Source organism: Anolis carolinensis, unplaced genomic scaffold (assembly GCF_035594765.1).
Source record: "Anolis carolinensis isolate JA03-04 unplaced genomic scaffold, rAnoCar3.1.pri scaffold_13, whole genome shotgun sequence".
NCBI classification, from domain to species: domain Eukaryota; kingdom Metazoa; phylum Chordata; class Lepidosauria; order Squamata; family Dactyloidae; genus Anolis; species Anolis carolinensis.
The window spans coordinates 17395168-17407943 of record NW_026943824.1 but is presented as its reverse complement, the minus strand read 5'-3'; the positions used below and the strand labels follow the sequence as shown (position 1 = coordinate 17407943).

Genomic DNA, 12776 nt, shown 5'->3' with positions numbered 1-12776 from the left:
TTACTTATTCCAGAATGTACCAGCATTTATAATGGACCAGGTCCCAGTAAATCTGCACCCATTGTTAGGGGTACTTTGTATTTCCTGCATGGCAGGGGACTGGACTAGATGGCCTATGTGGTCTCGTCCAACTCTATTATTCTATGATTCTATTGTCTACAATTTTTCCCCCCAGGAAATCTAGCAGGGACTGGCACCAGCCACTAGACCATCTCTATCTGAAATTATCCCAATGAGAGTAAACCCAAGAAATCTATACTCTTGTATAAATGCTGATTCACCAAACTCCCATTCACTCAATGAGCCTACTATAAGCTGGACTAGCATTTCAGTTTAGACCAAGGTGTCTTCCCAGCTGAAGTATCCGAAAAGACCATTCACTGTCATATCCCAAATCTGTCCTGCAACCCCAACGCAATGAGTACTGAAGATCAGTGATTTGTCTGCGACTATCTAAGAAAGGAGAAGTGGATCATTACTGAGGGACTCTGATAACAGCGCAAGCGGGTATCAACTATAGGTGTGCCTCAGTGATCACAAAGTAGATGCGTTCCTGGGCATTCCTTCCCTGACTTAAAATTTGGAACCAGAGGAAGAAATATTATAAAAAAATAGAAATAGGCATACACATGACAAAAAAGAAGAGCAGTTCAACATATTTCAGCAAAGTATGGCATTAAATTTTCCATTGAAGAAGCAATGCCCAGGAACATGCTTAGTTTCTTAACTGGAATACCTGTACTAAAGCCCTTCTGGCTTGCACAGGAGGCCATGACACATGATTTGACACAGTGGGAATACCTTGGCAGCCACTTCAGCACTGATCTCTTCCTGTGTTTCTGCAAGCCGTTTCTTCGCCAGTTCAGTTCTTCTGTCACATTCAGCAATGAAAGACTCCAAGTGGTCCATTGCCTGTACAGGTACAAACAGGGGAAATTATACTCTATGTGCCATTCCCTCTCGCTCCCAATACGTACACAGACACTGGTGTGTATCACCTTGTTCTTCCCTGCTTTTTGAGAATGCTCATCTATAATCATTTTACTCCCCCCTCCCATTTACCAATTTAGCTCCGTCCCGATTAAAAAGCAGAGGTGTATAATTGCTTCCCTCAATTTTCAGAAAGATAAGCATGTCAAAGATAAAACTTTAAATCTGTTTTTCTCCTTGACATTCCATTTTCCTGCCTGAAGACCATTCTTACCAATGATGGAGGCAAAATACACACCCCACTAATAGACAAACAATAGAAACTGCAGAAGTATTGCTAAAGAACTCTTGACTTTTGAAGTACAGTATACTTAAAAAAACAAAGTCTAATTAGACTGTTTTAGAAAAAAAAAACCTCATAAAAACAGCTGAATAAGTGGGTTATTGTTGGCTCTGTGTATTGAACTGCAGGTGCTGGGATTGTTAAAAATGGCCTGGGCCAAGCTGACCAACCCTGCTTTAAAATGATGTATAGACTAAATACTCAGAGAATTATCTTCTAACCCATCTTGTGTAGTGTCATCCTTTGAATAATGTCAACTAATTCAAGCACACAATACTAATAAAATAACTATCCAATTTCCAGTGGAGAAACTACTAAGTAACCTGCCATAATTCTAAGAATAAGGCACACTGAACATCTGGGATCGATAAATAGCAGTTATATGAAAACTCTTGTTTTAAGAATAGCCTCAGAAGCCTCTTAGAGTAAGAGATTTACTTATTAAAACATAGTATATAATGATCCCCACGGTTTTGTTTTCCTCGCTTTCGCTGTAAATATCACTTAGAAAATAATAAAAATCTATATTAAAAAAAACATAGTACATATGATCCCTGGTGAATTTCTAGAATGCTGCACAGTAAATAAATGACATAAAATTGTCAAGTGGCATAGAGTACCCACGCTCACAATTCCAGCAGAAAGTTCAGGTAAACAAAGAATCAAAAGATTAGCAACAATGTTTGTACTCTTATTGCCTAATTTACGCACATATCATTTTCAGAAATTTGGAAAACTTACATCCAGCTCAAAGAACAGGTCCCTTTCTTTGCTTGCAATCTCATAATCCGCTCTTAGTGCCAAATCGTGAATTTTTGTGCACTCTCCCAGGTCCATGCGCTGTTAAAAAATAGAAAAATAATTTTAAATCCCAATAAATCAGAGTTCTTTAAACTTACAGTCTCCTTTAAATCATTACAAGCATAAAGCATAGTTGCTGGTGATTAACTAAGAAAATGATCTGAATGATTCTGCAGGTTACTATATGATACACCCTTTTGCTATTAATTTTATATTGCATTCCACAGAGATTCACCGAGGCCTGTAATAGAATGCCTGTTAAGAGAACGCCGTATGGACCAGGATGCTTTCAGTATGAAACTCATCTCTGCAAAGACTTCACTAAACAGACATAAGTGCACTACTCTCTTTCTCCCTGAGGGAATATATTTATTTTACTTTTAAATCACTCACAAACCAGAATTATCTGGGCACATACAGCACACTACACATGTAAAGAGCAAAAATGCAACATGAAGACAGTGACAACAATATAAAGGTCTCCTTGGCATGCATTCTAATTCTGTTTAAGGTTTCAATTATAGCATTATTGACTCTTAATATTGTTGAGTTGTTTTTATTGCATTATGGTTATATTCCCTGTGTATCTATCTGATTAAGACAAGAACTATTTTCATTAACAACAAGCCTGACATTTCCTAATATGTATGTATTTATGCAGCATTCTTATTCTTTCTATATTTAAATATCTCAAAGCACATCTCCATTTTATCCCAGAATAATGACCTTATTCTAAAGAAGTGGTTGCCTTTCAGCTTGCTATTGCTGGACTTTGGAGTTCAAGCACATACATAGGATACATAGATGACAAAGATGATTTAGCTAGCAAACCAAACCACATATTGAACAAAGTCTTTTGACAACTGTATCTCAATGTCATGAGAAAGAGTACGTACCGTTCCGGCAAGAATATCATGTGGGCAACAATCCAGAAGGTGGCTCTTGCAGACTCGCTCATCTGTGAACTTCACCCTTTGCCTGGTTTCATCGCCTGAAATTCATGTTTGGTTATAAATACGAAAAACATTAAAAGTACTATCTACGAAAGGCAAGTTGTGATACTTTTAAATTTATTTCATTATGCAGATTAAATACTTCACGAACCCCAGAAGAGCTGAGAAACTCTAAAAGCATAAGTTATGAATATTCGTTTTCTTTTCACAACCAAGAACTGAACTAAACACTGCATTTAATGTCACATGCACCACTTACTAATTTGGTGCTGACCAAAATTATGTCGGTTGCCAGACATCTACATAAAAAGACAGCAGAGCCAAAAGAGGGGCATCTGGATCAAATCGACAGAAAGATTTTTTTTCTCTACATAGAGAACGAGGGTTCAATAGAAATCAGAACACACTGCCCAAAGGCCGTGGATCACAAGACAGACCCATAGCGAGTATATTTTAACAGGCAGCCATTTATGAATTCAGTATATTTTCAGTTAAAGACTGAGTATTCATAAATGTATATCGTACAGTGCATTTGGAAAGGCTGCCAAGATATCTGGAGCTGTTCTAGAAAGCAGGATCTGCCTTATCCCTCCCCTTTCCCACCCCCAAGTAAACATTGTACATTTGGGAGCCACTTAAAACAAGCAAAACTAAAAAAAAAGTTAGTTAATACACACTGCGAGCTCCAACACATACTATACCCATCTGCATTCTTCAAGACCTCAGCTGCAGAATTTTATGCCCGCTGTTGAAAAGTTTTAAAGGAAAAGTTTTCTTGCCCAATACCTGCAGTAAGGAAGTCAGGGGAATGATACATAAAAAGTAAAGGCAAAGTGGTAATGGTATGTGACAATTGTTTTTAAAAAGCTAGTCTGTGTATGACTAAAGATCAGGATTTGCAAGCATCCAGGATTAATGTTGTGCCTACTGAAAATGGTTTTTAAAACTCTTTTTTCCTTCTTTTCTAAGCTACACTTTTAAAGTTACTTCTGAAAAAAAAGCAGCAAACACTTTCTTTTTGTTATAACAGCTTTAAAAATTGGTTGTGACTCACGGCTCGATGAACATGAGGCTTTTCTGCAACTCCCTTGCAGATTGATGTAGGCAGGCAAAGATACACTGAACCTTTATAAATAAAATAGAGGGGCCACAATTGTTCAGTTTGTATGAAATAAAAATATGGGAAGCAATTCAAAAGCAACTCAAAATTACACAAAGAAAGAACGAGCACTTATTCATTTACGAAACCAAGTGCAAAAAGTTATGTGCAGAGTTCTGCAAATGTGTCAGACTTTTAGTTGCGAATTCAAGGAAGGTAGGAAGCAAATACAAACCTTTTCAGGAATGCACAGCTTTCCATGGGAAATAATGTTTTCCTGGGGCACACGCTAAAATCCTGTTTCTATGAAGAACAGGCCTACCTCCGTGTTTTTATACACGAAGCATTACCTCTACAGGTGAGTCTACAAGAGAAAAGCCTCACCATATAAAGTCAAGCTTATGGCTCAAGACATTATGAGCTACATAAAGCTGACACAATTGGCAATTAAAGCCTTACATTTTAGGTATCTCTGAGTATGCAAGTTTAGAAAAATAATGTGAAATGTATCTCTGCTTATGCTTTCCACTGAACCCTTAAAACAGAGCACACCAGATTTCTTTTACTCTAAAAGCTTTGACACTTGCACCATCTGTACCGGTGTTTTATGTGACTGAGCAGATGTTTCCAGAGATCAGATGTTACGTCAAGGAGCACACCACCTGCTTTGGCAGGCCTTTGGCTTCGCACACCAAGAGGGTGCGATGATGACGCGATGACGCAGGGGCCGAGGGCCTGGCTGTCCTGTTTAGGCACCTGTCACCATGATTTACCTATGAAGAATTTCATTGCCTGCATGACGATAGCCAACACCACACTGGCCAGCCCCAGAGCTCACAGCAGAAGCAACCCAGCCTGACCAGTTTGGCTTCTAGCTCCACTTCCTGTTGTCCTGTCGCCAAAAATCTTATCTATCCCCAAAGAATAACTCAAGACTAAAAGCCTCTTGGAAAACCCAACAGAAGGTTGCAAAGGCAACAGCCCGTATACCTTATTTTTCCAACTTTTAATTGACATCATCAACTGTAAGGCGCACAGTAATTTCAGTACCACCAACGGAGGGAAAAAAAGCTATATACCAGGCATGGGCAAACTTCTGCCCTCCCTCCAGGTGTTTTGGACTTCAACTCCCACAATTCCTAACTGTCCATGCCTGCTATATACTGTACTGTATTTCATCAATTGCAAGGCGCACATTAAATCCATGCTAACAGGGGTAAAAAAGCATGGTTTATATATAAGTAAAGCACCTCAAATTGTAAGATGCAATCCATTTTTAGAGATGTTTATATGGGGGAAAGGTGCATTTTAAAATTGAAGAAATACAGTATATAATTATACATATGAAAATCTATCTCAGCCGTGATTCTAAGATGCACCCCATTTTTATAGGTGTTAATATGGAGGGAGTGCATCTTAGAATTGATGCAACACAATATACGTATATGATGATCCTCACTCATGATTTTAAGATGCACCCCAATTTTAGAGATGTCTATACAAGGGGGGAGCTGTGTCTTGGGTCAAAGAAATATGGCATGTTGTTTCCCCTATGTGTGTGATATTTTGAGGAACTTTACCTCTACATTTGGAAGCTCCACTGGAACAATCATAAGCACTAATAGCATGAACCGTATGCTTTGCTTATTCCAAAAGAGACTGGTATTTATATGCATTCTCCTTAAACTACTTTTATAATCTGGGGAAAAGGTAGCAGATGTCATAGTGAATAACCACTAACAGCAGGAACTGAATGCTTCACTTATACTAAAATGTACTGGCATTTATATTTATTTTCCCAAAGCTTAAAAAAAAGGCTTTAAGATCAAGTCAGGGGGTACTATGGTCTGTAGCTTTGATTATGTTTTTATGGATTTTAACTGTGATTTTAAAAAATAACATTGATGTTTAAATCTGCTTTAATATTTGTCTATTTTAAATTTTATCAAAATGCTTTTAATATAAGCTGCTTTTGAGTCTCCTTCTGGAGAGAAAAAACAAATAATAATAATAATTTTTTATAATAAGCCACTTCATGTAATCTTAATAAATTGTACATTGGTGGAATCATAACCATGCTGCTCAAGAGCTTAAAAGCAAGCAGGGCTTTCCCTTTGGCAGAACCCAACAGGAAGGGTTTGAATCAAGATCCAGCAAAAGGAAATCAAGAGTGACTCTTCAGCATTCACTGAGTGCATTTTCTATCCATAGTTATTCAAACATATATTGCCATTTGTATTTCTCTCCCCCAAGCTTTGTTGATAATAAACCACCTTGGATCAATTTTGGGAAAAGGTAGGTTACAGGTTAATAAGCCATAAATAATAATACCCCCCTGGCAGAACCAATGTAATACAGGGTGGCCACTGAAAGACTGGATTATATGGCAGTATAGAAGGGGCCTGAAGGGTTTGAAAAAGTTGTAGCTCTTTAAGGCCCCACTGACACTGACATATAAAATCCACATTACCTTCTTTGAACTGGATTATCTGGCAGTGTAGGCTCACATAATCTGGTTCAAAGCAGATAAGGTGGATTATCTGATTTGATAATCAGGATTATATGGCAATGTAGGAGTTTCATTTGATGGTGGCCATTTGAGGGATGTTATTTTTTCACACATAATCCTGAAAAAAATATCTATGGGTTATATTTCCAAAAAACACACGTGTTTGTAACAATTATTTTTGTTTTTTATCATTCAGGGACAAATCCTCCAGTTCAATGTGGATTTTATGCAGCTATGTGGAAGGGGCCTCAGTCATTCAGTGGCATCCTGTATAATAATCTCTAAGAAAAACCAATGGCAGGGTGTCAAGCCAGAAGCCTGTGAAATCAAAGAGTGCTTCTGAGCATATGCCTAGAGCACTTTCCTCATATTAATATACATTGAGGTCCCTTCCACACATTACATAAAATCCACATTGAACTAGATTATATGGCAGGGTGGGCTCAAATAATCCCGTTCATAGCAGATATTGTGGGTTATCTGCCTTGATATTCTGGGTTATATATAGCTGTGTAGAAGGGCATTAAGAAATCACACAGTTGTGGAATAACCAATAGCAAGGCTTGGAGAATTGTGAGACGACAGCAAGAGTGCCTCTGAGCCTAGGCAGAGTGCACCTGCCTCATAGCTTAATAAAGCACCCATTTGTGGGAATAGCCCATGGCAAGGCTTGGAGAACTCTGTGACAAAACCAAGAGTGCCTCTGAGCTTATGCAGAGTGCACGCCCCTCATAGCAATATATTAATAAAGCACACAGTTGTGGGAATAACCAATGACAAGGCTTCGAGCCTGTGAAACGACAGCAAGGGCACTTCTGAACCTATCCAGAGTGCATCTCCCTCATTGCAAGATACATTTAAAAGGCAGAGAGTTGTGGGAATAACCATTGGTGAGGCTTGGAGACTGGGCCATTCCAGAATGCCATATAATCCAGAATATCAAGGCAGATGATCCATATTATCTGTTTTGAACTGGATTATCTTGAGCAAGGGTTCCCTAATTAAGGCCTGTGGGCCGGATGCGGCTCTCCAAGGTCATTTACCTGGCACCCGCCCTCAGTTTTAGACTTAGGCTCACCCAAAGTCCGAAATGGCTTGAAGGCACAACAACAACAATCCCAATTAACTTAACTATCTCATTGGCCAGAAGCAGGCCCACACTTCCTGATAGGTTTACGTTGGTTAAAATTGTTTTTATTTTTACATATTGTATTGTTCTTTCATTGTTGTTGTTTCTGTGCAGTGTGCATAGGAATTTGTTTGTATTTTTTATCAAATGATAATTCAGCCCCTCAACAGTCTGAAGGATTGTGGACCGGCCCTCTACTTAAAAAGTGTGAGGATCCCTGATCTTGAGTCTACACTGCCTGATCATCCACTTCAAAGCAGATAATTTGGATTTTATTAGGCTGAGACAACAGAAAAAGTGCCTCTGAACCTATGCAGCGTGCACCTGCCTCATAGCAGTACCTTAATAAAGTAGAATTACCGATGGCAAGGCTTGGAGAACTGTGAGACGGCAGCAAGAGTACCTACAGGCCATTGCAGCATACACTTCCTTCATAGGAATACATTAATAAAGCATACAGTTGTGGAGTAGCCAACGGCAAGGCTTTGGGCCTGTGAGAGGACAGAAAGAGTGCCTCTGATCACATGCAGAGTGCACTTTCCCAATAGCAATACATTAATAAAGCTGCCTCATAGCAATAGCAATACCTTAATAAAGCAGAATTGTGGGGAAAGCTAAAGACAAGGCTTGGAGAACTGTGAGATGACAGCAAGAATGCCTCTGAGCATATGCAGAGTGTGTCTGGGACTCTGCAGTGTCTCTGAGCCTATGCAGAGTGCGCCTCCCTCATAGCAAAATACATTAATAAAGCACATAGTTGTGGAATAACCAATGGCAAGGCTTGGAGAACTGTGAGAAGACAGCAAAAGCGCCTCTGAGCCTATGCAGAGTGTACTTGAGCCTATGTAGAGTGCATCTAAGCCTATTCAGAGTGCATCTGAGCCTATGCAGAGTGCGCCTCCCTCATAGCAAGATACATTAATAAAGCACACAGTTGTGGAATAACAACTGGCAAGGCTTGGAGAACTGTGAGGCGAGAGCAGGGGTGCTTCTGAGCCTAGGCAGAGTGTGCCGGAGCATATGAAGAGTGCACCTGCCTCATAGCAATACATTAATAAAGCCGAGTTGTGGGAAGAACCAATGGCAAGGCTTCGAGGACTGTGAGGCAAGAGCACTTCTGAGTCTATGCAGAGTGCACTTACCTCACAGCAATATATATTAATAAAGCAGAGTTGTGGGAATAGCCCAGGCATGGGCCAACTTGGGCCCTCCAGGTGTTTTGGACTTCAACTCCCACAATTCCTATTATGTGTGGAATAACCGATGACAGGGCTTGGAGAATTGTGAGGCGGCAGCAAGAGTGCCTCTGAGCCTAGGCAGAGCATACTTCCCCCATAGCAATACATCAATAAAGCACACAGTTGTGGGATTTTTTTTTTCGTGTCAGGAGCAAAACTAGTATATTTTGCATTTATATATTTGCATTTTGCACTTTGGCCTTGATCCTTTGAACCTAATCCATGATTTTATCATTTTATCTTGTATGTGGTTTTTATTACTTGCTTTTCTTGTCTGTTTGATTTGTTTTATTGGTTTGTTTTTATATTGTTGTGTCTGGGCCTGGCCCCATGTAAGCCGCCCTGAGTCCCTTCGGGGAGATGGGGCGGGACATAAGAATAAAATTATTATTACATTATTATTATATTGCTTCTGGAGTGAGAGAATTGGCCGTCTGCAAGGACGTTACCCAGGGGACGCCTGGATGTTTTTTGATGTTTCAACATCCTTGTGGGAGGCTTCTCTCATGTCCCCGCATGGAGCTGGAGCTGACAGAGGGAGCTCATCCGAGCTCTCCCCGGGTGGGATTCGAACCTCGCAGCTTTCAGGTCAGCAACCCAACCTTGAAGTCACGAGGCTTTTATCCCCTAGGCCACCGGAGGCTCCTGTTGTGAGAATAACCAATGGTAAGGCTTCGAGCCAGAGTGCCTCTGGGCCTATGCAGAGTGCACCTGCCTCATAGTAGCAATACATTAAAAGAAAAAGCACACCAATGGCGAGGACTGTGAGGCGAGAGCAGGGGCGCCTCTGGGTGTCTACAGAGTTCCCTCAGAGCCATACGCGAGTGAGGCTCACGTCGAGGCCTGGAGGCCTGTGAGGCGGAGGCGAGGCGGGGTAGGCCTCGGGCCCGCGGAATAGCCGTCCCCGCCCTTCCCGGGCCTGCCTTCCTTCCTTCCCTCCCTCCCTGCTTGCGGCGCCTCTCACCGTCGCGGGCCGTGCCCATGAGCTGGTCGAGCAGAGCCCGCATCTGGGCCTGGGCGGACATAATGGCGGCGGAGAAGGATCCCGCGTCTCCTTGGAAACGAGAGAGAGCGAGAGAGAGACGACTAGGCCGCAAACGCGCTCTCTTCCTCTTCCCTCAGCCACCGCGGGGCACGATGGGAAACAAACACAAGCGGGCGGGGCGCACACAGCAACGTCCTCTCCGCTCGCTCGCCTTTTTTCTGTCCCGCGCAAAGCACTCTGGGGGATGTAGTTCGACACCGCCTTTCGCCTCCACCATTGAAGAAGGCTGGCTGCGTCGCCGGAACTACAACTCCCAGCGTGCCATCGCATTCCAATAGCATTCCTTTGGAACATTGTCATTCTCTTGTTTTTATACATAGACAACTTTTCTGTTTTCTTTTCAAGGTGCAGTAGAGTCTCACTTATCCAACATTCGCTTATCCAACGTTCTTGATTATCCAACACATTTTTGTAGTCAATGTTTTCAATACATCGTGATATTTTGCTGCTAAATTCATAAATATTTCAATATATTGATACAGTACAATATAGTAATTTATTACCAGTATTGTACTATGCTAATATAATATTGTATGTAAATTTAATTTGTAAGCCGCTCTGAGTCCCCTTCGGGGTGAGAAGGGCGGCATATAAATGTAGCTAATAAATAAATAAATAACAAATACAGAAATTACTACATGGCATTACTGCGTATTGAACTACAGTAGAGTCTCACTTATCCAACGTTCTGGATTATCCAAGGCATTTTTGTCGTCAATGTTTTCAATACATCGTGATATTTTGGTGCTAAATTCCTAAATACAGTAATTACTACATAGCATTAATGCGCAATGAACTACAGTAGAGTCTCACTTATCCAACGTTCTAGATTATCCAACGCATTTTTGTAGTCAATGTTTTCAATACATCGTGATTTTGCTGCTAAATTCGTAAATACAGAAATTACTACATAGCATTACTGCGCATTGAACTACAGTAGAGTCTCACTTATCCAACGTTCTAGATTATCCAACGCATTTTTGTAGTCAATGTTTTCAACACATTGTGATATTTTGGTGCTGAATTCGTAAATACAGTAATTACTACATAGCATTACTGCATATTGAACTACTTTTTTGGCCAAATTTGTTGTATAACATGTTTTGGTCCTTAATTTGTAAAATCATAACCTAATTTGATGTTTAATAGGCTTTTTCTTAATCCCTCCTTATTATCCAACATATTCGCTTATCCAACATTCTGCCGACCCGTTTATGTTGGATAAGTGAGACTCTACTGTATGTGGTTATTATGATTCTTAAGTCTAGTGCCTCTGAGCCTATGCAGAGTGCACCTGCCTCAGCAATAGCAATAATAATACAGTAGAGTCTCACTTATCCAACATAAATGGGCCGGCAGAATGTTGGATAAGCGAATATGTTGGATAATAAGGAGAGATTAAGAAAAAGCCTATTAAACATCAAAATAGGTTATGATTTTACAAATTAAGCACCAAAACATCATGTTATACAACAAATTTGACAGAAAAAGTAGTTCAATACGCAGTAATGTTATGTTATAATTACTGTATTTACGAAATTAGCACCAAAATATCACGTTATATTGAAAACATTGACTACAAAAATGCGTTGGATAATCCAGAATGTTGGATAAGCGAGTGTTGGATAAGTGAGACTCTACTAACTTTATTTTTATACCCCGCCTCCATCTCCCCCAAAAGGGACTCGGCAATACCTTAATAAATCAGAATTGTGGGAAAAGCTAAAGGCAAGGCTTGGAGAACTGTGAGATGACAGCAAGAGTGCCTCTGAGTATATACAGAGTGCACTTCGTCCCATAGCAATGTACATTAATAAGGCACACAGTTGTGGAATAACCAGTAGCAGGGCTTGAAAAACTGTGAGATGACAGCAAGAATGCCTCTGAGCATATGCAGAGTGTGTCTGGGACTCTGCAGTGTCTCTGAGCCTATGCAGAGTGCACCTCCCTCATAGCAATATACATTAATAAAGCACACAGTTGTGGAATAACCAGTAGCAGGGCTTGGAAAACTGTGAGACGACAGCAAGAATGCCTCTGAGCATATGCAGAGTGTGTCTGGGACTCTGCAGTGTCTCTGAGCCTATGCAGAGTGCACCTCCCTCATAGCAATATACATTAATAAAGCACACAGTTGTGGAATAACCAGTAGCAGGGCTTGGAAAACTGTGAGATGACAGCAAGAATGCCTCTGAGCATATGCAGAGTGTGTCTGGGACTCTGCAGTGTCTCTGAGCCTATGCAGAGTGCACCTCCCTCATAGCAATATACATTAATAAAGCACACAGTTGTGGAATAACCAGTAGCAGGGCTTGGAAAACTGTGAGACGACAGCAAGAATGCCTCTGAGCATATGCAGAGTGTGTCTGGGACTCTGCAGTGTCTCTGAGCCTATGCAGAGTGCACCTCCCTCATAGCAATATACATTAATAAAGCACACAGTTGTGGAATAACCAGTAGCAGGGCTTGGAAAACTGTGAGATGACAGCAAGAATGCCTCTGAGCATATGCAGAGTGTGTCTGGGACTCTGCAGTGTCTCTGAGCCTATGCAGAGTGCACCTCCCTCATAGCAATATACATTAATAAAGCACACAGTTGTGGAATAACCAGTAGCAGGGCTTGGAAAACTGTGAGACGACAGCAAGAATGCCTCTGAGCATATGCAGAGTGTGTCTGGGACTCTGCAGTGTCTCTGAGCCTATGCAGAGTGCACCTCCCTCATAGCAAT

General features: G+C 40.9%; 1 protein-coding gene across 4 annotated transcripts in view; it reads right to left on the bottom strand.

The window, feature by feature from the left end:
* Positions 1 to 10150, bottom strand: part of luc7l (LUC7 like) — a 28923-nt gene extending 18773 nt beyond the window's left edge. Inside the window, exons 1-4 of one of the 4 annotated variants that reach the window (XM_008121037.3) lie at positions 9967 to 10150; positions 2971 to 3065; positions 2015 to 2113; positions 802 to 912 (exon numbers count right to left, since the gene is read on the bottom strand). In XM_008121037.3, coding sequence (XP_008119244.1) covers positions 802 to 912; positions 2015 to 2113; positions 2971 to 3065; positions 9967 to 10027 — 366 coding nt within the window. In that variant the 5' untranslated portion in view covers positions 10028 to 10150. Of the gene's footprint in view, positions 1 to 801; positions 913 to 2014; positions 2114 to 2970; positions 4153 to 9966 lie in introns of those variants that run through there. The other 3 variants (XM_003227713.4, XM_062964276.1, XM_062964277.1) reach the window with 3 other exon arrangements.
* Positions 10151 to 12776: the final 2626 nt, after the last annotated feature.